The 26944-nt window shown below is 41.4% G+C and overlaps 1 protein-coding gene across 6 annotated transcripts in view; it reads right to left on the bottom strand.

The window, feature by feature from the left end:
• Positions 1-751: 751 nt before the first annotated feature.
• SNCAIP (synuclein alpha interacting protein) overlaps positions 752-26944 on the bottom strand; it is a 217159-nt gene continuing 190966 nt past the window's right edge. For 4 of the 6 annotated variants that reach the window (XM_059916941.1, XM_059916939.1, XM_059916938.1 and 1 more), the window contains exons 7-12: positions 25065-25190; positions 19913-20082; positions 14812-14904; positions 13156-14224; positions 11751-11821; positions 752-1310 (exon numbers count right to left, since the gene is read on the bottom strand). In XM_059916941.1, coding sequence (XP_059772924.1) covers positions 1226-1310; positions 11751-11821; positions 13156-14224; positions 14812-14904; positions 19913-20082; positions 25065-25190 — 1614 coding nt within the window. In that variant the 3' untranslated portion in view covers positions 752-1225. The remainder of the gene's footprint in view (positions 1311-11750; positions 11822-13155; positions 14225-14811; positions 14905-19912; positions 20083-25064; positions 25191-26944) is intronic. The other 2 variants (XM_059916943.1, XM_059916942.1) reach the window with 2 other exon arrangements.

The raw sequence follows: 26944 nt of genomic DNA, 5'->3' as shown, positions 1-26944 counted from the left end.
TAAGCATGGCTGGTACATAAAAGGCACTTTAATATTAACTCCTTCATCTATACGTCACTGCATCTCATCAAGCCTAAGTTTGTCAAATGATCCACCTATGCAAGATCACCTCCTAATTCAGTACCTTCACCTATTTTGTCCACCAGGATACAGAACGGCCCACGTTTGACTGCAGTAACATTGCTAGTAACTGTTAATAGCATACACTGCTCCCTCCTACTGATAAGAATACATTCTACTTTCAAACTAAAATTTGACAGGCCTCTTACAGGCCATGGCAACCCTTTGAAAATAAAACTCTTGAAGTTGCAACAGAAATATATTTTTACATGATAGGACAAAACCATCTGGAACTTACTCTTACATGGATTCAAAGAGCTGCATCAACAATAGAGCTGTTATGAACTCAGGCTCCACACTGTCTCCTAAAGGAATCAGACAGGCCTCGTCATGTGTTAGAGGCAGAAAAAAGTGACCCAGGAAAGGGGCTAAATCCTTAGCTGTCATTAGTATTTTCTCACATCAACGCTGCGATCTGAGAAGACAGAAGGAACTGACTTACTTTATATACTTGTCTGATCCTTTAGTACTTAGTGAAAACTAGAATGTTTTATTTGACCCCTATGGGAAAGCAGCTCAACTGGGCAGTTTGTTCCTGAAATAAAATATCAGCAGTCAAAATACTCTTAAAGCCCCTTAGAAATTAGAACATCACAGATTTATTAGAAGGTAAGTGGCCCAAGCTTATAGGTGGCTGTTAACATGGTTTTATTTCCTTTACACAAAAGGTAGAAATGACAGAAAAAACACTCTTAACAGAAAACAATAGCACTGACATTGTCTCATTGAGAAGCTGAGCCCAAACTGCCCATGTTATGGGGAAAGGGAAGTTCAACCAACATCAGCAAACACCCATGCGGTTGATGAAATACAAAATGGTGACAGTGGCTTGGTGAATGTCCTGTGGGGAGGCTGAATCAATCTTAAAAAACATACATTTGCCCAACCATGCTTTTAAACAGCATCTCTTTAAAAACAAGTTATGTATACAAATATCACCCAAAAATGTGTCTTATATACTCTAGTGCTATAAATTTAAGGCATCCCGATAGTCTATTCTTCTGCTGGTGAGGCACTGTTCTCGTGATTCTATTTCCGCAGAGGACAGTCCAGACGTTTCCAATGGTGTCCAACGGGCAGCAATGAGAGATAAGAAAAAAGTGATTTATAAGAAGAATTCTTTTGACTCTAGCTCAGCGACGTGCTTTATGTTGCAGGATTTCTTCATTTTTCTGTTGATGTCATCATGCCTAAGCGGAAGAAAAACCATAGGCCAAAATTAGATAAAACTATGGTCAAGTTACAATACAACGCCACTAAAGAGCTCACCCAAAATGGAAATTATCCTCATACAAACCATACTGAAGAATACTTCATTCCAGTAGGCAAATTATTCTCTTTTCATATAAACCGCTCTTTAACCAATAAATAGTCATGTAATAACATACTTTGTGGACACCTTTACATTTGGCCCTGGAAGTAATTTCTCAATTATGCTGGTTGGAATCCAGGCAAAATTCTACAGTCAAGTGAATTTTATCAGAGTCAAACAAAATAGGAAGCATAGTACTGCTGGTTGAGTGGAAACAAGAGATTTTTATATTTTATTCACTGGATCCACTGGTGACACCTTTTATTCTCCAGTAAGCTTGAGTGTTAGTAATTTAAAGGAAATGCTTTTTCTTTGGGTGTGTGATTACTGAGTAGTAGCATGTTGGATGACCACAAGTAGGTAAATCTATGGGAAAAAGAAGAACCTAGGGAAAAATAATGCTGTTTTCCCCTCAATACTTGATACCTCACAAGCCTATGGAAAGAAGTACCAGCTCAAGCCTGGGAACAGTTTTGCTTTTTAAGTGAATTTCCCTCTGTGTAGAAGCATTCATTTTCATGAGATATTAGTCCCATTCTGAGCATAAAATCTTCCAGAGAGGAGTTATCTTCTGAGTTTGAGCAAGCCTACATATTACTAAATTCCTTCTTGTTGCTATACCAGACAAAAACAAACTATTTCTGGGAATGGTACTCGCTCACGTGAAGACACATTTGGATGGAGAACCGCACGTGGCTTGGGGTTTTTATGGCCTCAAAATCGTACTTGCTTACAAGACCATGTAGTCTATTAATTCTTATTTTTATTTATTCATCTGAATAGAACTTCAGAGAGTTGTTCATGGGCAAGGAAGGGAAGAGGGTGGAAGAAAAACCTGGTTGGTTAAAAAATGTTTTAGGAACGTCCAATTAAACACGATGGATTAAAAACATAGATTTATCATCCCTTTCTTACAAAACAACACTAAAATGAAAGTAAAGAAATAAAAAAGCATCAACCTAAATGAATAAAGGGAAATGAGAGAGGAGATGATAACACACAAAATGCCAACAATATTTCAGAAACAGGAGGACGGATCGATATGTGGAACTGACTTAGCAGAGCAGGCAGGAAAAGCAGAAATCTAAGCCTATAGTCAGGGAACCCAGTAAACTGATGTGCGCTGCGAGACTCAGGAACTAGAAGTGCCATGAATTTCTGAAAGTGACAGTGGGGCTGTGTGAGTGCTGAAAATGGGAAGATTATTTGAAACTTTTTGGAAGTAGTAGTTCATACCCCAGATTACCTTCCTGACCCAGTGCAGCCAGGTGACTGTCCCTTTCCCAATGTGAAGAAAGACTGGAGGTTACAGTTTGCAAGGCATGGACCAGAGAGACTCTGATTTCAGCTAAAGGGGCTGGAAACCATGGGATTAAGTGAAAGTCCCTATAGAACACAATTATTAACCCATCTCCTGCTGGTCTGACCTACAGATTCCTGGCAATCAGGTTAATAGGCCCTAGAAGGAGACTGGAGTTTCCTTATCTTGAGAAATCGACTTCCAAAAGAAAAGTCCTACAAATACTGACAATTTAGTGAGTTTCCCAACAAAAGAGCCTAGTACTTAATCAGTCTGTGTGAAGAAACATCTACCAGTCGACAAGCCTCACCCATAAAGTCAGAGCTTCTAATTGAGCTTTAGTGTCTTGTTCCTAAATATGAATGAGTCAGGGATCACCAGACTTTTGAGGGAAGTGCTACTATGACAGACAAAATCCAAAATAAACAGAGAAACAGAATTCGAAGTGAATAAAGGTAATATAGGGAGGTGATGAGAACTTCAAAAAGTTGTAACAAGAAGAAAAGAAAAACCAGGGAAAATGTTTGCAATTCATATCACAAAGGGTCAGTTTTTATAATGTGTAATATATAAAGAGCTGCTACAAATCAACGAGACCAGACTCTCAATAAAAACGTAGAAAGGATTAAAAATAGTACATTCATACAATGAAATAATATGTAGCTATGTAAAAGAATAAAGAAGCTCTCTCTATACTAATACATAAAGACCTCCAATGTGTTAGGTGGAAAAAAGCAAAAAGACAGACTGTTTGTACAGTATGCCTTTATTGTAAAAAGGAAGAAAAGATAAAAATATACACTTGTATTTGATTGTAAAATTTAAATAAATTCTGCATATATAATGCCATGAACAAGGAACAAAGAGAAAACCAACAAAGTCCTATTAGAAATTAACACTATAATAGCCGAAATAAAAAATTAGAAAGGTTGGAAGGTAAAGTTCAGTAAATATTCTAGAAAGAACTTTTAGGGAAAGCCAAAGTATGGATAAATACAGAAGAATGGTTAGAAAATAGTTAGAAAAGTAGAAAAAAATAGTTAGAAAAGGATTAGTCCAATGGGTTGAACATTAGAATAATAGTATTTCCAGAAAAGTGAACAGAGAAATTGGAGGGGATAAAATTTTCAAAGATATTGTACAAAACACTTCCCAGAGTTGAAGTGTGTATGTTTCCAGATTTAAAAAGCGGGCTGAGTGCCCACACCCCAGGAATGAGAATGGAATCATGGCAAAATATCATGAAATCAAAACAGTGGGGATAAAGAGAAAATCGTAAAAGCTTTCAAGGGATTAGCAATTACAGAGGAATTGAGCTTCTTGACAGACACATTGAGGAAAATGAAACAATGTGTTCAAGATTCTAAGGGAAAATAGTTTCCTACTCAGAATTCTAAACCCAGCCAAATATTCCTAATCCATATGAGGGCAAACCAAAGATATTTCAGCCAGGCAAGGCCTCAAAAATTTTAGCACCCCCTTCACCTCCATAGGATGGGAAGATATATTTACCAAAGTAAGAGAATAAACCAAAAAAAGGGGAAAAGATAGATTCAGGAAGTAGGGCTCTACACAGGAAAGAAGCAAAAGGAATTCCCAGAATGATGTATGTGGGAAACTGCAGATGACAGCTGTGTGGCACTGCCAGATAGCCGCAGTCCAGAGTTGGGTAAGAGGAAAGACAGTGTCTCTGTGAACAGACTGAAACACCAGAGGTACCTGATTTGTCTGAATGCACCGAAAGAAGGGTTCTGTCTCCAGCAGAGTGTTTGGAAATAAACTGTAAACTTAAAAATCAAAATTATTATCTCCAAGGAAAACATAAAGTTACCTGAATAAGGAAATATAACAATAGTATGCTGCATGGATCCACTGTGATGAATATTTAGATAGTCATAATAATAATAAACACCAAATACTAATTTATAACCCCAAAAAGTGATACAACTATATTGATGGTGGGAAGATGAAGCAGGTGTGTGTGTGTGTGTGTGTGTGTGTTGGAGTGGGGGGCAGTGTTGGTTGCCAAAATAGAGCTGGATAAATTTGGTTCATTGTTGAGAACATGGATTTTGGAACCAGACTGACTGAGTTGAAACCCTGGCTACATAATTTATTACCACTGTTACTGTGTAACCTTGGGCAAGATATAGAATCTCTCTGTGCCTTGGTTTCCAATCTGCAAAATTTGGATAATAATAGTATCTACCATATTGTGTCATTCATTGTGAAAATTAAAACAGTCAATATGCATGAAGGACCTGGAATATTCTTTGGTACATGGTAAGTGTTTTACAAGTGGTAGCTATCATTTTTATCTTCTATAGTAGGATGCCAATAGACAGTAGAGATAATATCTAAACTTGAAAGTCTGTATGAGCATCTTATTTAGAAATACAGGGAATTCCCTGGTGGCACAGTGGTTAAGAATCCTCCTGCCAACGCAGGGGACATGGGTTTGAGCCCTGGTACGGGAGGATCCCACGTGCCGCGGAGCAACTAAGCCCATGCGCCACAACTACTGAGCCTGTGCTCTACAGCCTGTGAGCCACAACTACTGAGCCCTCGTGCCACAACTACTGAAGCCCGCGCACCTAGAGCCTGCGCTCCGCAACAAGAGAAGCCACCGCAATGAGAAGCACGCCCACCGTGATGAAGAGTAGCTCCCGCTTGCTGCAACTAGAGAAAGCCCACATGCAGCAACAAACACCCATCGCAGCCAAAAATAAATTAAAAAAAAAAGAAAAAGAAATAACAGAATACTAGAGAAAACACCTAAAGACAAGCAAGTGGTTGACTCAGGGGAGCAGGAATAGAGAACGGAGTAGGTTGGGCACAGGGACAGCCAGTTTTTGTTATAAGACTACATTACTATCACATGTACCTATAGCACTTTGACAAAAAAGTAAACTAAAAATAAATAAAACTTAAAAAAACTTAGGTTGTAGTCTAAGAATATCATCATCATTTACACATGGATAGAGTATTTCTGCTTTAATATAAGGGGTGCTGTGCTCAAAAACACTAAAATCACTTTCTGCAGGACAAAACCCAGCATGATTAGAGTTGAGTCAATACCAAGTAAAATGTTAATTTGAGGCATTTGTCTGAATAATATCAGGATGATTCAAGTCTCCCTGAACCCTTCAATTACTTAGTCCTGAATTACCAGTATTCAAAAAAAAAAAGAAAAAAGGCAAAAGTGTTTGGGTAATTCTGGCATGAATTATTCAGATAATTTGCTGCTCCTTGATTTCATTTTTGGATATGAAATCACATTCTCTGTGACCAAAATTGGAAAGAAGGTTTAAATTTAAATAACAGTTTTTCAAGTAATCTAACTTGCTGACTCATCTAGGCATGGATTCCATATTTCTACAGACCAGGGTGACCAGATGGCAAGTTATTTTAGAGACTCTGCCTAAAATGGCCCATGGGTAGGCACTACGTTCTCCACTGATAGCCAAAACAGGTAGACTTACTTAGCTACTTTTGTGATCTCCTTCAGAGCTTCATTGAGAGCATATCTATAAATCCCATCTACTAAAAAAAATGAGATTCTGGTTCAAAGAATAAAAACGTATACTTGAAATACCCAATATGAAACTCACTGTAGGAGGGTAAACTTGTAATCAAAAGGTCTAGATTTCTACAGAGCATACCATTCTTTCTGTGGGATGACAGGCTTGGTCCTTTTTAGTTTTCTTTTCCCTCTTCTTCCTCCTTTTCCTCTCTCTAGCTCTCCCTCTCTCTCCAAATATTCTGAAATCCTTACCATGTGCCAGGCACCAAGCTAGACATTGGGGTACAGACTTGGATATGATGGTGCCACCAAGGGTCACCGGTGTCAGGAAGTTATACCTTTCATCGAGTTGACCATGTTTTAACTGTATCCTCTCTTAATTTTCTCTTGATTATGATCTTGCTGAATGAAGGGACATGCCTTATTCTGGCACAGCAAAATGCGTGGCTTATTGCTAAGGACATCACTGAAACAAGGGCACTGGCAATCCAGGGATCTGACATCCAGGAGAGTCATATAGCTGCACTGTTCTCAGCGTGGGTAGGAAAATCCCAACTGGCTGTGGTTGGAGCAGAGATTCTCAGTGAAGGTACTGGAAGGCGTTTGGGTAAAGTCTCTACCCGATACTTTTAAACCTCAAATGACTTGCTGCTTCTTTAAAAGTCTAGCCTTAAGAAAGTTTATAGACAGACCCAGCTCTTTTAATGTGCAGACACTCTAGTGGTGGCAGACATGTGGTGCAAATATGACACGGGTTCTATATTCATCCCCTTTGGAATTACACAATTCAAAACCAGACTGGGGAGGGGGAGGAGAGGAAGCTGGAGGTGGAAGAAGGGAGTTCTTTGTTCATAACTTTTGCGACTACACTTAAACCAGGATTAGCATGCGGAAGGAATGTATTTCTAGTGGGATAATTTTGGTTTCCAAGGCAGATCTCCCCCCTGTACCCTCCTACCTATAGCTCATGGGTGTTCTACACGTTTATGTCTTGCCTTCCAAGGGCAGTGCTTTAAGGTAGAACATGGGGTCTTAGTTGCAATAGCTTTTTCTATGTCTCAACTCATTATATTTTGATACTAAACCTTGTTCTACTGTCTTCCTGTGATGGAACACGCTTTCTCCTTTCCCCAGAGGGTATAAGGAATTTATGAATAGAAAATCCATTTGTGAATTATGCTCTCATGAATCTTGCAAACTCTGGCAGCTTTTATAAAATTTGCTAAGTTGTGCCCAGACACTGGAAATATCTGAATATTTTAACAATCCCCCATAACATGGGCATTTTTCTCCACACACAAGATCCTCCTATGCAACAGCCAAGGACAATGCAAAATTGTGACCCATTTCAAAGGAGAAGCTGTCACTTAATGAATGTAATCTGGAGAAATGGTTCAAGATTGGGATCTCCTTCCTCCACGTCATAGGGACAAAGCTTCCATATGAAATAAGGGTTTTCTCTCTGAAATGAATGTGAACCCTAGGGAGGCAGAGGTGGGGTGGGCGGGACAAGATTTGGGCAGGAGAAACAGAGAACACTGGGGAAACATGGGAAGGGGGGCAGGGGAAGGAGACCAGACAGGCTCTAGGGGTTTCTGGAGCAGAGGTGGTCACCCCAGGTACACCATGGTACTCCTCCTGACTCATTGGCTCTGGACCCCAGAGCTAGTATATTAGACACGAAAACACAGAAAAACATACTTCAGATCAGAGATTAGAACTTGAAAGTACAGTTTTGGGGCAGAAACTCTAATGTCTATAGTGTTACTCAGTGCCCTTTTAGTACTAGGATTCTAACAAACTTTTCTGAACTGTTACATTGGTAAGATTCAGTCTGCTCCAGGGGATTCACTCTAGAACTATGCAATCAACATACTCTCAGCTACCTTGGTAACATACCTATGACTAGGTAATTATATAATTATCCCTTCAAGATCCTTAAAAAGCCTATGAAAATACTTTGAGATCAAAAATTTAAGATTAAAATGTGGTTATTTGATTATATCCAGAGAAATGATGGCAAAGATGCCTTTGTTTACCAAGGATTCCTTTTTGTGCTGACTGCATTTTCCATCATGATTCTGGAAATGCTGTTCAGTGGGGCTGAGGGTATGCTCGACTCGGGACAGGTTTCAGCCAGGGCCTCACCTCTACCTTCCCAATGTCTTCCATGTCTTTGCTCATTTTTCTGTTTAGTAATATATCCTGACAATAGGGACAGAAATGTGTGTGTGTGCGTGTGTGCGTGTGTGTGCGCGTGCGTGCGCGCACGCTGGTGGTAGAGATGCCCTGAACTCTGACCTCCAATTGGGCACAGCAGATGACCACTGACATACCCTCACATCAACTCAGGCCAAACTTACCACTCTCTTTGAAGTGGCTGTTGAACAATCTTGACATCTATGTAAAATATGGGCTACTAGCTCTTGGGTCCGGATGTATAATTCCCAGTGTGGCTAATTCCTTGGCAGTAAAACCCGCACTAATGGTGTTTATTGCTTAATGTCTTTTTAAGGAGTCTACTCTCATGTTGGCGCTAGGATTAGGGGTTTCCTGATGCTAGCCCCTCAGGCTACAGTGCCTCTGTGGTCAAAGGCGATGTGACCAGTGGTGGCCAGGGGTTAATGCCCTCTGCCTATCAGTAACTAGAATCAATGCTCACTTCAAGTGTTAACAGATCTTGGATAGACTTAAACTCTGGGAAATGAATGTCTTACTGGCATTTTAAAATAAGTAACTGCAAACATTCCCTTGGAGTTGTAATAATTCAAGACCAACTTGTCCTTTATAAGAAAAAGTAAAGATAAATCTGCTTATTATAAACAAAGTCATCCTCCGCAGTTGAAACACACTGGAAAAGCTATTCAGAGTAATAGAGTTGAATCTAATTTTAAAGGGCATTGAAAAGAAATTTAGATTCTTTGCTATCAAGCTGTGACCAATTTGGAAAAATAAATAGCAAACAGAACCCCCTCACACAGCTGACATTCTTTTAAATGTTGTATTTATTGTCCCTATTTTTCCTTTACTAGGGAAAAAAAAAAATCTTAGGAACTAAAATGTGATTCCACTATAGACCTGGAACAAGGGTCCACTGCCCCACTCTTTCTCCCAGGGCTATACTGATAGGGCCACCAGCAGCATAATGCTTAGAGCCAACTCCAACCCAATGACTGCCATTGCTTTCCGAAGTTATATGATCCCGGGCAGTCCCTGCTCCCAAGAGGAACCAGGTGGCCTTCAAGCAAATTCTTGGGCCAAGATTTAAAGGCATCACTGACAGATGGACACTTGGGTTCCTTTCTTTCTTGCATCTTTCTGTGGGATGCCCTTTCTATGGGTCCCACAGGCAAAATGAAGCAGGCACCAGAATCACTTAGGTATTTTTCATGTCCACATTCCCATGTTAGTTCATCTCTCTGAGGAATCTTTATCTCAACTAGATACATCTACCCTTGCTTTATCTAAGGAGTGGACTGAGCTGGTTCTCCCTGCCTCTGTGTGATGATGAATCAGAGAAACCTTCCCCATATGCCATGAACAAACTAGTGGGTTTTCACTTTACATAGAACACATGCCAAACTACAGCCACGATAAGGGATAAGTTAATTAATAAGGTAGGGAGGGGAAGGGGTCTGGATGTTTATTTAACTACATTGAATATCATAATTTTGGGGTTTCTGTTTATCACTGAAGGAAAACTCTGTTAATACATAAAGCCAGTGAACCTGACAGGTTCAAAACTGAGCCTTCAGAAGGACTGTTCCTTAAACTGAGTAGGAAAGTGTTAACCCAGTTGTAGGATGTCTGAGTAGCCTCATAACCTCCTTTTGTGTTCTGATTTTTGTAATGCTATTACAGTAGATTGTTAGCTTTGTTCCCTTACTTGTAAGAAGACAGGATGAAATATATCTGGCAGGAGAATCTACTGGGATACTAATTGTCTTGTTTCCAGGTGTTGTAGGAACCTGGAAGAAATGAGAGTTTTTCTCCTTCCCCCTCCCAAGGAGTTTGCCAAGCCTTTGTGCTTCCTTAACCTCAGGGTATTTTTGGTGACTTCTGCTTAAGGACAAAAGCAGAATTTTCCAGGCACCAGAAGACAGAACCTAAGATGGGGACGCAGAGGGGTGGGGAAGATAGGTTGGAAGAAATAGAAGTGGACCAATACCAATGTCTGGGAAGGCAAGGGGTATTTTTTTCTATCTCCTTTCCACCCCAGGCATTGGGCTTTTAGCACTGGCCAAGATGCCCTGCCCCAGTGTGGCAGGAAGCAGCCGAGACTTAGGCAGCATGTTGAGCCTGACCCAAGCAGAATGCTGGTGACCAGTAAATACCGAAGCTCCAAGGTGCTTCCTTCAACTCATGGAATTAATGAGACCCCAGGGGAACCCCCTAAAATGACTGACTGAGATTTACTTTTCCTCTAGCCTGAACGGAGACCTGGAGCAGATTAAACGTGATTTAGAGGGGAAAAAAAGGAGAGTGACATTTCTTACACCTTAGAATTCTGAACTAACATTTACACTCACAACACATTCACTTGTATTTGTGTACCTGTAATTATTATATACATACACACACACACACATCCACACAGATGTTTTGGAGGATTTTGGAAGGGTGCTGAAAGGTGTGCCACAGCTTTCTTTTAATTTAAATGATTAGTCTCTTTTAAAAGGGTGTTGGGGGTTTAACTCTTCTGAAATAAACCTGTCAAGAGGCACTGACTGACTTAACTCCCCGTCAACTGCCCTCTTCTTAGCCCTCTCCTCTTCCCTGCTCTGCTAGGGAGTTGTATGTATCCCTGGGGGAAGAAGGAAAGCTATGCTGAAGAAGGACTTTGCTCAAGGAGGAGACTGAGCCACTGGGGACCTTGGAGATGATCCTTTTATATACACCCTCCGTACATTTTGAATCACAAACATTCTGTCTGAGAAAGGCCATTGTTTTGTTGGTGGGAGCTCAGAGACCGGCTTATGGACCAGCATTGTGGTTCCAAACGCTGAGATAGAGCAACTACAGCGTGGCAGGACCTCACTTCTCCTGAGGGCAGCGGACTGCTGACTAAAGGAGCTTTCAGTCTATAACCAGCAATTGAAGGAAAACCTCAGCTCTGTTTCAAAGTTCTGATTCTGATCGGAGGTTGACTCATTCTACCCATGGCGGGAAATTTCATTTCTATACTTACTTGGTACTTGACTCCATTAAAACAAAGACTGAAAGCCAAGGTCAGTTGGGAAGCACAGCATGTCTGTGATCTGAGTAGATTCCTCTGCCCTCTGCTGCTGGACTGAAGCCCCTCCAATAGGGCACTTGCTCCCTTTCTAAGGCCCAGTTACAAGTCTGCCTTCTTCTACTTGGGGAAAGAGTTGTAATTTTCTACTTCCTTGGTGTCAGCCCCTGGGAAAGGTGCTCCAGGACTGCCACGTAAAAGATCATGCAATTCACAGCGAAGGCATGGCACTGCTGAGCAATACACCCCTAGCACCACGTACCGTGCATAGTCACACAGATGCTCTTCAATCAGCGTGTTAGAGGAAAGATTGAGGCAGCTGTCGTACATCTCCTAGAGAGGTGCAATTAAAAATCATCTGAACACATGCAACAAGCTCAGCACATGCACAAGTCTCAACAAACAGGAGGCATGCAGGAGACAGATTAAAGGGTAGAAGCTTCAGACATACTTTAAGGAGCCTGGGGAACTGCTGAGATCTTTGACTTGAGCGAGAGGAACCCTTAAGTCACCTGGAAAAGTTTTATTCCAGCAATGTTAAGTTTGGACATATTTAATCCAAAAGGCCTGGTGTTTGGGGCACAAGTGTGACTTTTCTAGCTGAAGCAAATACATGCTAAAGTCTTTTATAACAAAGACAACTCGGTGGAAATCAATGTGTAATTAAAATTTGTGTTCAGTTAATTCGAGTGATATTAACTAAAACTTGATTTTGGTATTGCAAAAAAGAATTTGCACAGTTCTTAGACCTCAGTGGAATGGGATTTTACCTTATAGCGAATAATAAATGATGCAGGTGTGACTCTCTGGTTAGCAGGATGGATATTCCGGATGCTTCTATTCCTCAGAGAGTTTCACCTTTTGGCTGCTATACCATGTTTTTTAAGGGCATGACATGCACAGAGCATGCAGGAAATGTTGCCTAAAAAGATGTTGTACCTCTTACTCACTGGATTCAAATCCAGATTATAGCGCATGGTTTTACAACAAATGCAATTACACAACGTAGTTCATGGCATACTCTGCTGTCCCCTGGGCGCTGGCAAGCACTTCACACCACTAGAGCTTCCTTAGGGGCTTGTGTCGTAAAACGCCAACGTGGGGGTCCCCGTGGTGTATTCATTCTAAAGGTCCTTCCAAAGTTGAGTAGTTTAGAAACAGAGTTTCTATTTATGTGTTGTTTAATTGGGCTGGAGAATAAACTATCCAGTCACATGAGGAGAACTAACTCTTCCTGAGGCAGAGTCAGTGCCAAAGAAGGGCCTGATTTCACAACAATTAGTAGTCTAATCTTGTAGAAATGCCTCCCCATCTATGACTCCTCATTCTCAAGGATCAAAACTACTTAGCAGAAACTAACACACCATTGTAAAGCAATTATACTCCAATAAAGATCTTAGAAAAAAAACCCCAAAAACTACTTAGGGAAATTTAGGGACCAGAATACAATCTCCTGTGATTTGTTTAATCTTTCTCTCTTAGAGTATTTTCAGAATGTACTCTAACACGACATATCTCATTAGAAACGCATGAATTTGGCTTTTCATGAATCCTTTGGAATTCTCCTGGGGATCCCCTCAAGGTGGCCAAGGGCAACAATCTGTAGTGTTAGGAACAATACAATTAATTTAAAGGAATAAAAGGGATATTCTCCAAATAGCACTCACCGCCTTATTCTTTCCTTTGCTAGCAGAGCTCCCGGGATTTCCCTTACCGTCTGTGGTCTTCCTCCCAAGTGAGGTTAAAGGCAGGGTGGAGGTCTTCAGCTGGTTGGATGCCTGATAGTTATTATTATTGTTCTGGTTGCCACTTAGCGTCTCCATGATGGATCGGAAGGTTCCAAAAGGCCTTTTCAGTTGATCCCCTGGCTCGCCGCTTGCGGAGGTCCGCTGGAGGGTCCTGCCCTTATCTCGGTCCTTCTCGCCGTTCAGTTCAAGGCTACTTTGCTCCATCTGCACCACAGGTTCCTCAAAGGTAACTCTGAGTTTCAGGTTCTGCGATGTCCGGCGCTTGGAAGATGGGGACTTGAGGGCGCTCTTGGGACTCGTGGCCACTTTCTGGGCAGCTGTGCTGTCGGGGCTGGGCTGAGGGGGTTCTCCAGAGGGCTGGCTTGGGGGAGTGGTTCCCGAGCCTGGACCCTGGGATTCCGAGTCTGGCTCGCTGCTCTCTGAGGTGGGGGATGGGCTGTGGCCCTCCAGAGATTTGGAGGCCTTGATACTGAAAGGAAACCTGCGTCCCGATGCCAAGCTGTGCTTCTTTATCATCAAGTGTAAGCTCTCTGCGCCATCCATACTCTCCACGCTTTCCACGACAGGCTGTGGTCTGGGCCTGTCGGCCTTTCTCACGGGCGTGCCCTTGGGCTCCTCAGAGTTATTGGAGTCTGTGTCGGACTCACTCAGTGACCGCTGCATCAGCTGCTTCAGCCTGGCTAACTTCAGTTCCCTCTTCTCCAGTGGGGTCTTTTTTGCATTTCTAGAAGCAGCCTGAGCATCCTGGAATTCCAAGGACAGCTTTTCCTGGGTGCAGACATTCTCTGAAATATCTTTTCCTAATAACTGGCGTAGGATTTTATCCGAATCTTCGTCTTTAGCTTTGGCCCTAGCCCGGCTGGATGCGGACAGGCTTCCAAGAACTTGAATCCCCTCTTGGATTCCTGGTTTGCTTTTGCCTATAGGCTCATCGTCTGCATCTGGGGATTTCCATTGGGACTTTCTGGAAGCTGGGGAGGACGGTGAACTGAAATAGGATGAAGGACATACGAGATGACTTCCTACTGGGTTAAAATAACTCAGCCACAAATCACTGCGTGGCTTAAATGCCACTAATAACTTACAAATCACTAAGACTGAAATAAGGATAATGAATATCTGTTTCAAGCAATCTACAAACATTCCATGGTGGCAACCATAACCAGTATAGTATGCCTCATACCTTATGCTTTGACTACAAAATTTATCTACTGTTCTATTGTATATACATTAATTTTGCACAAATTTTCTCAATTAATCCCATCTTCAACAACCTTATGAACCTACATACCCTTATTTCCATTTCATAGATGAAGAAATAAAAGACTCTGAAAGAGTAAGTGACTTGTTTATAGTCCTGGAAAGAAGAAATGGTACAGCTGGAGATAAACTCAAGTCTTCTGACCCTAGGTCCAGTGCCTTTTTCCATGTGATAGCTCATTTTTATTCCTCTTTATAAGAATAAAATGTTTTCTGTTATCTTCTTAAAAGATATTAAAAGAAAGTCCAAAAGAAGGCTCACACATTAAAGACAGTTTAAGAATTCTAACCACCAACGTTCCTGGTATTTATTACCTGGGCGAAGAAAGGAGTGATTTGCCCTCTGATTTCTGGGCTTCTAGAAGTTGTTGGAGCTGGTTCTGCAGTGTGACACGTTGCATTGTCTGTCTGGGAAAAACAAACCAAAATATATAAGCTCTCTGACACATGGCTACTATCATAAATTAACAGGTATAAATTTTTTTCATGATAATTTGCGATAAGTTGCAGTAAATCTAAAAATCTTACAAATGTGCATAACCTTCATCCTTATAATTCAGAAATTTTCCTGAGGATGCAATCAAAAGTACCCAAAAAGATATTTATTATTCACATTAGTAAAAAAACTATAACCTAAATGATCATCAATAAGACTGAGTAAATAATTTAGAATTATTTCTATAAAGGCAGCTATTAAGAATAATATATTTGAATATCTATGACATAGAAAAAGTTTCCCTAATATATGTGTATATAAGTAGAAAGTATACAGTATGAGATGTCCTTGTGAAAAGGGAAAATTTGGACACAGAGACAGACACACACAGGGAGAGCATCACATGAGCATGAAGGCAAAGATCAGGGTGATTCATTTACAAGCCAAAGAATGCCAAAGATTGGCAGCAAACCACCAAAAACTAGGAGGGAGGCACAGAATAGATTCTCCCTCACAGCCCTCAGAAGGAACCAACCCTGTCAACACCTTGATTTCAGACTTCTAGCCTCCAGAACTGTGAGAAAATAAATTTCTGTTGTTTAAGCCAGGCAGTTTGTGGTACTTTGTTACAGCAGCCCTAGCAGACTAGTATACTAGACATATGCTCACATATTTTTATATATTCATATTTCACATGCTCATATATTATACTTAAAGTTGATTAGTCCTTTCTGAGGGCTTTTTTAGAATCTAGAGAATAGAGTCCTTTTTTTCTCCATTCATACTTGGGATTTCTGTCATCAGTCAATCTAACTGCCTCCAAATAGTTTTCTTGACTGTGTCATAATTCACTCTGACACCTAAAAACCCTATAAAAGGAGTTTAATCTCCTTTTAATCTTTCTTCATCTGTTTTAACCCCTCACTAAATGTTTTTCTAAAAAACTTGACACGCAGTTCCAAATTTCAAAGTGGGAAAAGTAGAGTGCTCTTACGTATTTTTATTTTTTATTCATTCTTTAGATTAGGGTCAGCAAATTATAGACTATAGACTGTGGGCTAAATCCAGCCCATCACCTGTTTTTGTAAATAAAGTTTTATTGAAACAGAGCCATACACATTCATTTACATATTATCGAGTGCTGATTTCACGCTACAAAAGCAGAGTTGAGTAATTATGACACAGAACATGTGGTGCACAAGCCTAAAATATTTACTATCTGACCTTTTAGGGAAAAGATTGCTGGCTCCTCCTTTAGACAATTAAGTTTTCAGTATGTGAGTCACAGAATGCGTGAGATAAAATGAGATCACAGACTTCTTAGGTCTTAGGGATGAAATGTTAGGACTAAGACTGACCACTTCTAAGAAAAGGAGAGTATTTGGGGCTGATGGAAGGTTATTATACAAATCTGTTCTCACAGAATTAAATTTAGGCAGCCAACAGCTGTTGAGTATATGCAATGACATTTGGCAAGGAGAAGACTTGGGCTTCCTCAAGCCAGGATCTAAGACTCGGCAGTCCTTTTAAGAACACTTGTAACTAATTTGTTTAGTTCCTCATCCCTGCTCACGAGAGCTGCTACCAGTTTTGATGCTAAGTGTATTAGTTTTCTACTCCTGTTAACAAATTATTACATGCTTAGTGATTTAAAACAACACATGTGTATCTTACGGTTCTGTAGGTCAGAAGACCAGAATGGGTCTCTCTAGATTAAAATCGAGGTATCCACAGTCTACATTCCTTTCTGGAGGCTCTAGGATGAAAGTCTATGTCCTGCTTATTGAAATCAGGCACAGAATCGGTTCCTTGCAGTTGTAGGACTGAGGTCTCTGTTTTCTTGCTGACCGTCAGTTGAGGGTCATTGCCAGCTCCTAGAGGTTACTGCACTTCTTGGCTCACAGCCCCTTCCTCCCTCATCAAAGTCTGCAAGAGCAGATTGAGTCCTTCTCACACTTTGAGTCTCTCTATCTCCTTTTCTGCCTTCTCTTTACTGTTACTCCTGTGATGAGACTGGATCAACCCCAATAATTCAGGGTGACCTTAACTCCATCTGCAAACTTAATTCCCTTTTTGTCATGTAAGGTAACATATTCATACCTTCCAGGGATTAGGATGTGATAGACATCTTTGGGGGACAGTTTGTGGGGCGGGGGGTTGGGGGGGTGGGTACCACACTAATACTGCAGAGTTCGGTAAATACTGCTTACTCCTCTAAAATCAGAATCAGTTTTCCTTTTTCCAAGTTCTGTAATAATTAATGTGTTTTCTAAACAGATTTCACTTTCTGTAACCTATGGCTTTTAACCTGTTTTCTTAACTTTAACGCACATTCTGATAATATGCTTCTATGTCCAGAGTAAATCGAGTGTTACCATACATTGTTTTCTCTTTATTGAAAAAATACCAAGTTATTTAATTGTTTTTACCCAACATGGAAAGAGTTTGCTTGCTTTGTTTAATTTAGTTTTTTTCTGATGGCTAAATTAATACAATTACTTAAAAAATTCAAACCATTTAGAAAGAGTGAGTAACATTTTGGAGTGTATCATACCAGCTTGGGGCGGCAGGGAGAGCGGTGGGGAGAGAGAGGGATTTCTTAGAAATGAGATAATGAGATTATACTGCACACTGTATTTTGTAATTTTCTTTTTTTACTTAAGGAAAGTAAAATACACTGTGTGTGTGTGTGTGTGTGTGTGTGTGACTTCATTTTAACTTGATTACTTTTGTAAAGACCGTATCTCCAAATAAGCTCACATTCCGAGGTACTAGGGGTTAGGACCCCAACACATCATTTTATGCGGCCACAATTCAACCCATAATACCTACGCCTGTAGATCAGGATCTCTAAGAGAGCTGAAGCTTGCCATTTCTAAATAATAGCTATGTTTATTAACTCTAAAGGGTTGGTGAATATTCTAGTAGGAAAAGGCACTCAAGACTGTCTCCCACTCACAATTTTGGGCTGAAAAACTAGTGTTTTCCATCCTTCTTCCTGCACCTTTCGATGTTATTGATGCCCTAGAGCCTGAAGGGTACATTGTACTGAGGCTAGACTAAGTGAATTTCTCTGTTCATTTCTAGTTTTGCCAACCTCACTGAGACACAGAGTAAGTACAAGACTAGGGTCTACAATGTAACCTCTCATATTTCATCTTGTCATTGGCCTAACTACAACTGTCTACAGCATTCAGTTTGGAGACAGTGGAAGAACTGCTGTCTATTAGCATACATGTGTGTTTTATCCCAGGATCATCAACAGAGAGAGCAGCCAAGACCCTGATCTTGAAGAGTTCTACCAATAAAACAGATACTATAACTCACGAAAGCTTCTCTGACTCCGTGGTAAGAGACAGGGGAAGGTTTTGTGATCTTTTCTCTGAGTACGAACCTTAAGAAAAAACATTCCATTGGACCATTTTGAAGTTCCTCTTGATGGATATGTCCATATACTACTAGGGGGAGTGTCCACTGGTACAACAGTTCTGGAAGGACAGTAGGCAACATCTATCCACATTTTAAATACGTATGCACTTTGTTCTGGCAATTCCCTTTCTAGGAACTTCTTTTCAGAAACACCAATACATGTACATAAAGACATGTGTACAAGTATGTTCGCTGTGGCAAGATAACTTACTGAGTTATGAATCTGTGTGCATTTTCCCCAGAGCTTCAAGCTCGCTTAGCTCACCTGCCCCGGGGGAGTCTTGTGTAACTGGGCAGAGGATTCTTGGAGGGAAAGGAACCGTTCTAATTTTTAAGTTTAAATTTTATTTTATTTTTTTTCCTAGTAAAAGCCTAAATTCATTAAAGAGAGTATTCTAGGTACTGGCAGGGGGAGGAGCAGAGGAGTACAGAGACTCTTACCTCTAAGGCAAGAGACTAGAAGCAGTGAGAGAAAACAATTCCCCGAGCTTAACGAGGAGCCAGGGGATCTAAGGACTTGTCTTACTGTTGCATGAACTACACTTCTAATCAGTTAAGGCCTCCTACCAACCACAGGTCTTTTTTCACAAGGAAAGAATGAAAAAAAATATTTTTTATAATTTTAAAGTAAAACTTCATTTTTTTTCCTTAAAATTTAATTTTTAAGGTTTGTCCTCCTAATCTGTCAGCATTACTTTGAGTACTATTTTTGATGTTCAGTGATTCCCTTCCTAGTATGGCAGCTGTCATTTGGCTGATGTGTTTTCCAAGGGCTGACCTCGGTCCCCTCAGACGAGCATCAGCTCCTTAATCCTTCAACCTGCTGGAGACCCCTCGGACGGCCTCTCATCTGGTCCTCCTTTCTTCAAGCATATCATGGCAGCCTCCCAGAAATGCTTCCCTGGCATCTAGGTACGCAGTGTGTACCAGCTGAATCATCTCATCAAAAAAGAACTGATTTTAGCTAGACAAAGAGTGTTTTAAGTAACATCACGCTAAGTTTACATTCTGAGGATTTTAAATTCTGAGGATTCATCAATCGTCTGCTTAATTTTTATAATAAATTTGCCAGTGATATTTACCAGGTGACCTGTCTGTAATTTCCCAAATATACATTTTTCTTTTTGAGAAAACTGAGAAACTGGCCCATCTCTAGCCCTTCTCTCTCTCTCTTGCTTTTGATGATTTGCTAGACTGTTAAGGACAGAAGTTTGGAATGATGCCCACGTGTGCTTTCTGCGCCTGCTACGTCATCTGACCCTGAGATGTGAACACAGAGAGAGGCTCCCTCCCCTTGTCCACTGTGGCTTAAGTTCTCTGCTTAGGAAGCTAGCTCTGCATTTTTTTTTGTTTAAATATCATTTTGCCTCTGCAGAAATGGCATGAATGCTGGCCATGAGGACTTGGGACGGAGGAAGAAAAGAAGATGAGGAGGATACTAGGGAATTCCTATAAGACCAGCATGAGGGAGCCTTCCAAAGACCTGGCTGAAACCTAAGCACAACGATGATCAGCCAGACTTGGTTCTCATGGAACGAACAGGTCACTCACTCCTTCAGCTGCTTGGTTAGCTTCACCACCTGGGAGGCCAGCGACATGCAGGTCTCCACCACCACCAGGTACCGGGAGCACAGGGTGTGTCCGTGGCGCTCAGCGCTCTGGGAGGGCTTTTCCCCCGCATGGTTCTGCATGGTGACATTTGCTCCATATTCAACCAGGGTCTGTCAGAGAATGCAGAGACATGTGATTGTATCAGAACCTCCCTGTAAACATTATTTATTTATTATTTTTAATTTTTTTGAATTGAAGTATAGCTGATTTACAATATTGTTAGTTTCAGGTGTGCGGCAAAGTGATTCAGTTGTATTTATATACATTTTTTTCAGATTCTTTTTCATCGTAGGTTATTACAAGATACTGAATATAGTTCCCCATGCTATACAGCAGGTCTCTGTTGTTTATCTATTTGATGCGTAGTAGTTAGCATCTGTTAATCCCATGCTCCTAATTTATCCCTCCCCCCGCCTCCCTCTCCCCTTTGGTAACCATAAATTTGTTTCCTATGTCTGTGAGTCTGTTTCTGTTTCGTATATAGATTCATTTGTATTATTTTTCAGATTCCACATACGAGTGATACCATATAGTATTTGTCTTTCTCTGTCTGACTTAACTTAGTATGATATTCTCTAGGTCCATCTGTAAACATCCGTATTTTTTAATGACTGTTACAGAAGGTTGAATGGAACTTTTCCTGTTGTTCCAAAACCAGTCACCAGAGCCCACAGTGGGACACGGTGGGGGTGAGGAGTACCATCACACACAAAGGACAGCCTCTGGTGAGCTTTCAGTGGTCAGTATCAGATGCCTCTTTTCGGAGCCTACAATGATGCAGCCAACGAATCCCACTACTATCAATCTCACACCAGCCTCAGAAGGAGATGGGAAGGGGTGGAGGTTCCTTCCTCCTTAGAGTCCTTTCCTTTATGAGGTGTGCAGGGCAGTGTCTGTGGTGAGAGGCTTTGTCCCTTTCAGTGGGTGGGCCCTTGAAGTTGGGGATGCCCATAAGAAAAAGAAGGAATTTTGTTTACTTTTTCCTATTTACTTGGGCAGCGCACATGATCTGTTGCTGAACCTACTCAATCAGGAATAAAAAGAACAGGAGAGAATTGTCATGGCAGGGCCCACATTCCCACCACGTGCCATGGCAAGGGTGTGTCCCATATATTGAGCAGATGTTGTAGAAGGGAGCTTGCTGTGAGCTTGTTATCACCCAATTTAAAAGGAGAGGGTTCTTGGGTGACTTCCCTGGTGGCGCAGTGGTTTAGAATCCGCCTGCCAATGCAGGGGACATGGGTTCGATTCCCTGGTCCGGGAAGATCCCACATGCTGCAGAGCAACTAAGCCCCATGCACCACAACTACCGAGCCTGCGCTCTAGAACTCGCAAGCCACAACTACTGAAGCCCGCACACCTAGAGCCCGTGCTCTGCAACAAGAGAAGCCACCACAATGAGAAGCCTGAGCACCGCAAGGAAGAGTAGCCCCCGCTCGATGCAACTAGAGAAAGCCCGCGCACAGCAACAAAGACCCAATGCAACCAAAAGAATAAATAAATAAAATAAATTTTAAAATTAAAAAGAAAAAAAGGAGAGGGCTCTTTAGCAACAGGAGGCAGTGGGGTGCAACACAGGTGGAGGGGACTGTATGGCGGAGGAGGGTGTGAGGTCGGGGCCAGATCTCCTGTCCCAGGTATGTGGGAAGGCTCTAGAGGACCCTCTGAAGTCCCCACCCACCGTGCCCACCAGAGATTCAGCCTCTGAAGGCTTCCCCAGAGGGCATCAGTGGCAAACCATAGTGAGCTAAAGAAGCAAGACAACTTTCAGGGAGATGCCATGACCTCTGCCAGTAAAGCAAAGAGACAGTTGACTTTTTCTCTCCATACCTTCTCTTTGTCCCCAACACTGGAGCCCAGAAGAGAGAGGGGAATAGGAGCTAAGGTGGTGTGTAAAAAGCCAGTCATGCCTCAGTTCCATACCAAGTCCCTTTCACCCTGAGTCTGATCTGGGTTGGGGAGGAGAATGCTTTGAACCAGAAATAAGACTGAGATTTTAAAACTGGTTTGAAGTAACTGTTAATAGTCAAACAAAAGCAAAAAGTTAAGGAATCTGGCCAGGGTACCATTAGTAGAGGGGAGAGAGATTTGATGGAGCATGGTTGACATCGTTAATTATTATTATTATTTTTTCCGGCTGCACCTCGGCTTGTGGGATCTTAGTTCCCTGACCAGGGACTGAATCCTTGCCCTTGGCAATGAAAGCCCGGAGTCCTAACCATTGGACCGCCAGGGAATTCTCTGACATTGTTAATTAAAAAAAAATCAAAACTCTCTTGTTTTTATGCTGTGATGACAACAGACCCCACAGAAAGCTGTTACATCAATATTAATCAACTGTCATAGTCTGCCGTATTTTTTTGACACTATCAAGATCAGTCTGTAGATCTCTGGATTTATTTTAGTAATAGAAAATGTTTTTTCCACAAGAAATACTTGTAATTTTTAAATTCCTAGACTATTCAGACTCAGAAGTCATTAAGGAGCTTCACTTTCCTCTCAGTTTAGGATCACTCACCAAGAAAGGTGCCATAAGGCCACTGCCACCCATGTCACAGGGTGTCCCAGAGATCACCTCACCCTGAGCTCTCAGAGACTCAGCATAAACACACTGTTATCACTCCCCTTGACTCTGGCCTCTGCAGTTATCTTTCCAATGTTTTCCATACTCAGTCCCCTCTTCACTTCATAAAGGTCCTCGCTCACCCCCTTTTCTACTTTCAATCTCTTTGTACCTATTTTTTTTTATTCTCACACCCAGTGGATAGACCCGCTTCCAAGATTATTCAAGTTTCCACATCCATGGTGTCTAGCGCTAAAAATATCATTTGTGTTAAGTGGAGAGAAGAACACTCTGAAAAGACAGACCGCCTCTCCTCACATATTAAGAAGGAAAATAACTAAGATCTCAAACAGAACTAGTGATATCAGCTGGTTTTCTTTGGGTTGCAGTCATTTATTGGCTGATAAAAACAGTCTACTTCAATACTATTAAATATGATAGTGTTTTGTCAAATGGAAAAATGAAGTTTTCAGTCTTCATTCAATTATTTTTCCTCCACAAAAACTAATGCTACTCCTTTCATCTTTCTGCAGATCCTGGTAATAATTTAAATTTCTCTCTTTTCTCATCACTCCTTTTACAAGTTGGTGTCTTAAATTAGAAGATGCACGCTTTGCCAACAATAGTGGGGAAACTTCCCAGACACTTGAAATATTTCCTATCAGCGTGGCTTTCCACAGAGTGGTTGCATGTGAGGAGACGCTGCAGAGAGCTTTTTGCTGTGACCTCTGCTTTCCGGTTTTATGACTCTTTTGCCTCTTACATTTACTGCTTTTCCATATCGTTTGAATTCCCTGAGTCCTCTCTACCTTCCCGAGCAAGTTCTCACTTCCCAGTTTTCTCTCTGAGATACAGTCTACCTTGCTCACAGTAGGACCTCAGTAAGTACCTGTTGAGTTTGGAATAAAAGATACAATACCTAATAAGGCTGAAAAAGAGTGTTGTTTTCTTAGAGTTCTTACATACACATATTTTGAACTGTATAAATCTGGTGAGGTAAAAGTATTTTCTTTAATCATGGCCTTCAGCCATACATTGTCAATCGTCTTTTCCTACGTCTCAGGTAGATGTGGGAACAAAGCCATAGATGCTGGGTCATTTTCAATGATGAGAATGGGGTGATTGGTTGGACTCTGGTAATTATGATTTATGTTCATAAATTAAATTCCAGGTCAATTCTAAACTTTGTTTCCAATTCAAAGCTTTTCCTCTCCTCACGCTGTCACTCTCCCTCCTTCTCTTCAGCTCTCTTCTCTCTTTGTTTTGTCAGTCAGGGCCTTACATTTTCTAGGTAAAAAAGCTTATCCAGTTTTTAAAAAAAAATGTTTTAATTGAAGTATAGCTGATTTACAATTGATTGGCAATGCTGTGCCAATCTCTGCTGTACAGCAGAGTGACTCAGTTATACACATAGAGACATTTTTAATTTAATATTCTTTTCCATTATGGTTTATCACAGGATATTGAATATAGTTCCCTGTGCCATACAGGGGGGGTGGGAGAGGGAAGGACTGGGAGTTTGGGATTAGCAGATGTAAACTATTATATATAATCAGTACCCATTTTTCACATTCATGCGTGCCCCAAGCTTCTGAGGACTCTCGCAGGGCCTCCCACTATGTGCTGTTAGGATGGCGGCACCGGGTGTGGCTCAGCTTTGTGCAGCTCTGCATTCAGCCGTGGGACGAGAGGCCAACCCTTCTTTCTGTAGGAACCCTGTGCTCTCTAAGCAGCCCTCCTGGATGTACCTCCAGGTGGCCTGGGGCAGGGGGAAGGGCCTCCCCACCTCCTGTGGCTCTGCTCCCCAACCTCTCTACATCACTGCACACAAAGGACATGGTAATATTCGCAAGGTATGTTGGGCTAAAAGGATGAGGCCACCGGAGGCTCTTGGGTGGAACAGCTGGCCAGCTGAGGCCCTGCTGAGCCTGCCCACGGGCAGACGGGACCAATATCGAGGGCCTCCTGTAATCAGTTCTGGGACTTCTTGAATGCTTTTGGGAAACTCAGTCCTACTACAGAGAACGGGAGAAGAAAACCACACACCACTCTCTCTCCTAAGCCTCCTGCTTGCTGCTCGGAGGAATTCTTCTAATTCTTTCTTAAAAATTCGGCCCTGTGTTTCAGACATTTGGGAAGGCGAAGTGTGCTAATGACAGCAGGGACGGTGCACCCTCCATGTGACGGACTCAGCGATGTCAGTCTGGTAGTGGTTTCCTGCTGTCTTGAGAACATGGGGGTACTTCATTTCTATTGTCCCCAGCATTGGGGTTTTAAGGTAATGCTGCAAGGGCAAGAAGTGTCCCCTTCAACATCCTGTGACACTCCAGGAGAAACCCAGACAGCTACTTATGCCAGTGTTTGTGTGCATTTCTGGAAATACAAATATATCAATTTGACTCCTCATTATCCACTATAAGAGGAAAAGCTGATTTAATCCAGACATTCTCCCAGTGAACAAAATTCCCATGTTTTGTTTTACTACTTGATGCACTCATTTCTGTCTCCAGAGCAGCAGGGCCTGTGTACCTGTATGCACCCGAGGTAGCCATGCTGGGAAGCCACATGAACGGCGCTGTTGCCCTCCTGGTCCACTTCATCCAGTGAGATGCCCTGCTCTTGCATGAACTGAAGAAGCCACAGCAGAATCTTTTCCTAGTAAACACAAGGACAGGCTGGAATTAACAGACTGTCATGTAGTGAAGTCTAATATAAGGACAGAGGAAAACAAAACTCCAACATGTGAAGCTTAGATACAGCCAAGCTTACCTTATGAGGAGAACATTTCCATTCAGTATGAACTGAAAATTCACGCATCTCTGACTAAAGTTAACGAAAGAAGAATGCTCTGAGAATTCGAAGAGCAGAAAGTTATCTCAGAAATGCTCTTGTTTTGCTTACTTATTCTACAGGTGGGAAAAATGATTCACAGAAAGTTTGAGTACCTCCTCAGAGTCACACAGTGAGACAGTCAACGTTGGAACCAGTCCAAGTCTTTTGAGTCCAAGGCAATGTTTTTCTTACTTTGTTATATTATCTGGAGGCTTCAAGAATATTATTATAAAACCTTGGACTATTGAGATACCTAGCTTCTACTTTAAGTTTATCATACTTCAACCATGCCTTCCTAATCCCATACTGTACAATCAATAGGCTTACAAAAAAGAGGCAACATCTTAAGTTGCTAAGTATAAGATAACCACACTGAAATAAAACTGGGACCCTCTTGATTTTTCTGACCAAATGTTGTTGTTGTTGTTGTTGTTGTTTTTTAAACAGATAAATCTTTCTCTTCTTCTATGTTAAAGGAAGGGGACCCAAAGCTTTGAACACAATCTTTCAAAAGCAAAGACACAGAACAGTCAGTGTGTGTTGTCGTAATCTGTTTGCATTTTACCCACTGAGTCTTTCGTGGTATTTACATGTTATGTTTGGCCTCAGGAGAAAGCAGGGGGATGGGAATTCACTGTTTTAAAATAGAAAAATTAAATATAATGTTAAAAAAATATGAGAGTGGTAAAAACAACAGCGTGAAGTTTAGTGGGTGGAATTTGACATTTAAAAAGATGATCATGCGTTTGAAATAGGCTTGAACCTCTCCTTAGCCTTTTAAAGGATTTTCTTTTCCAGTTATTTGCTTGGACTGGTCATGAACTTTTATATTTTTCTGGATTAAATTTGCCTTCACCTTCTGAACATGCCAACTAATCTGCTAAAGGAATGCTGGATAAAAACAGCCAACTCTTTTCATGTTTCTCCCCTCATGTGGGGAACAGGGCACTGTTTATAAAGGCATCTGTGACATCAGGGAGAGACTGAATATTTGCACCACACCTTTTTCACACGAGCAAGCAGGGCGTAAGCCCTCTAAAGAGGAAGAAGAGAAAATGTAATCAATACCTACAACCGACCAAGAATGCACCCCGGGAAAGCAGGGTGAGTGTTAGTTGCAAAAGCAGACAGACCTTGTAGGAAGTGAAACCCTCCACGTCCCTAGAGAATGAGGTGGAGCAAAGCCTGGAGGCCAGGGTTGGGAGGTAGGAGTGGGATAAGATAGGCTGATATGTTTAATCCTCTCCTTCACAGGCAAACTTGGAGGAAGCTGGGACTGACATTTGGACCAGAGCAAGTGATGTTTCGAATGCATAAGGTACAACAACTTCCTTTATTTTTCCTAATTAGGTAGGGAAAAAACCGAAATATTTTTATCTGGAGACAGATGATCGAACCATGTGATCTTAACTCCTGAAAAGATCTGGATGAGTGGGTGTATCTCAAGATCAATGACATGACCAACTGGTTAGAAGTCAATGCCTAAGACACAGAAACATCAAGAGGGCAGGTCGCTGTGCCCCTACTGGTGAAAAGGACAGTCCTGCCATCTTCAATGGTCATTGTCAAGCTTGTGG

The sequence above is a fragment of the Balaenoptera ricei genome, chromosome 3 (genome assembly GCF_028023285.1).
Source record: "Balaenoptera ricei isolate mBalRic1 chromosome 3, mBalRic1.hap2, whole genome shotgun sequence".
Classification (NCBI taxonomy): domain Eukaryota; kingdom Metazoa; phylum Chordata; class Mammalia; order Artiodactyla; family Balaenopteridae; genus Balaenoptera; species Balaenoptera ricei.
Note: the sequence above shows the minus strand (reverse complement) of the source record. Positions and strands in the feature narration are given on the sequence as shown.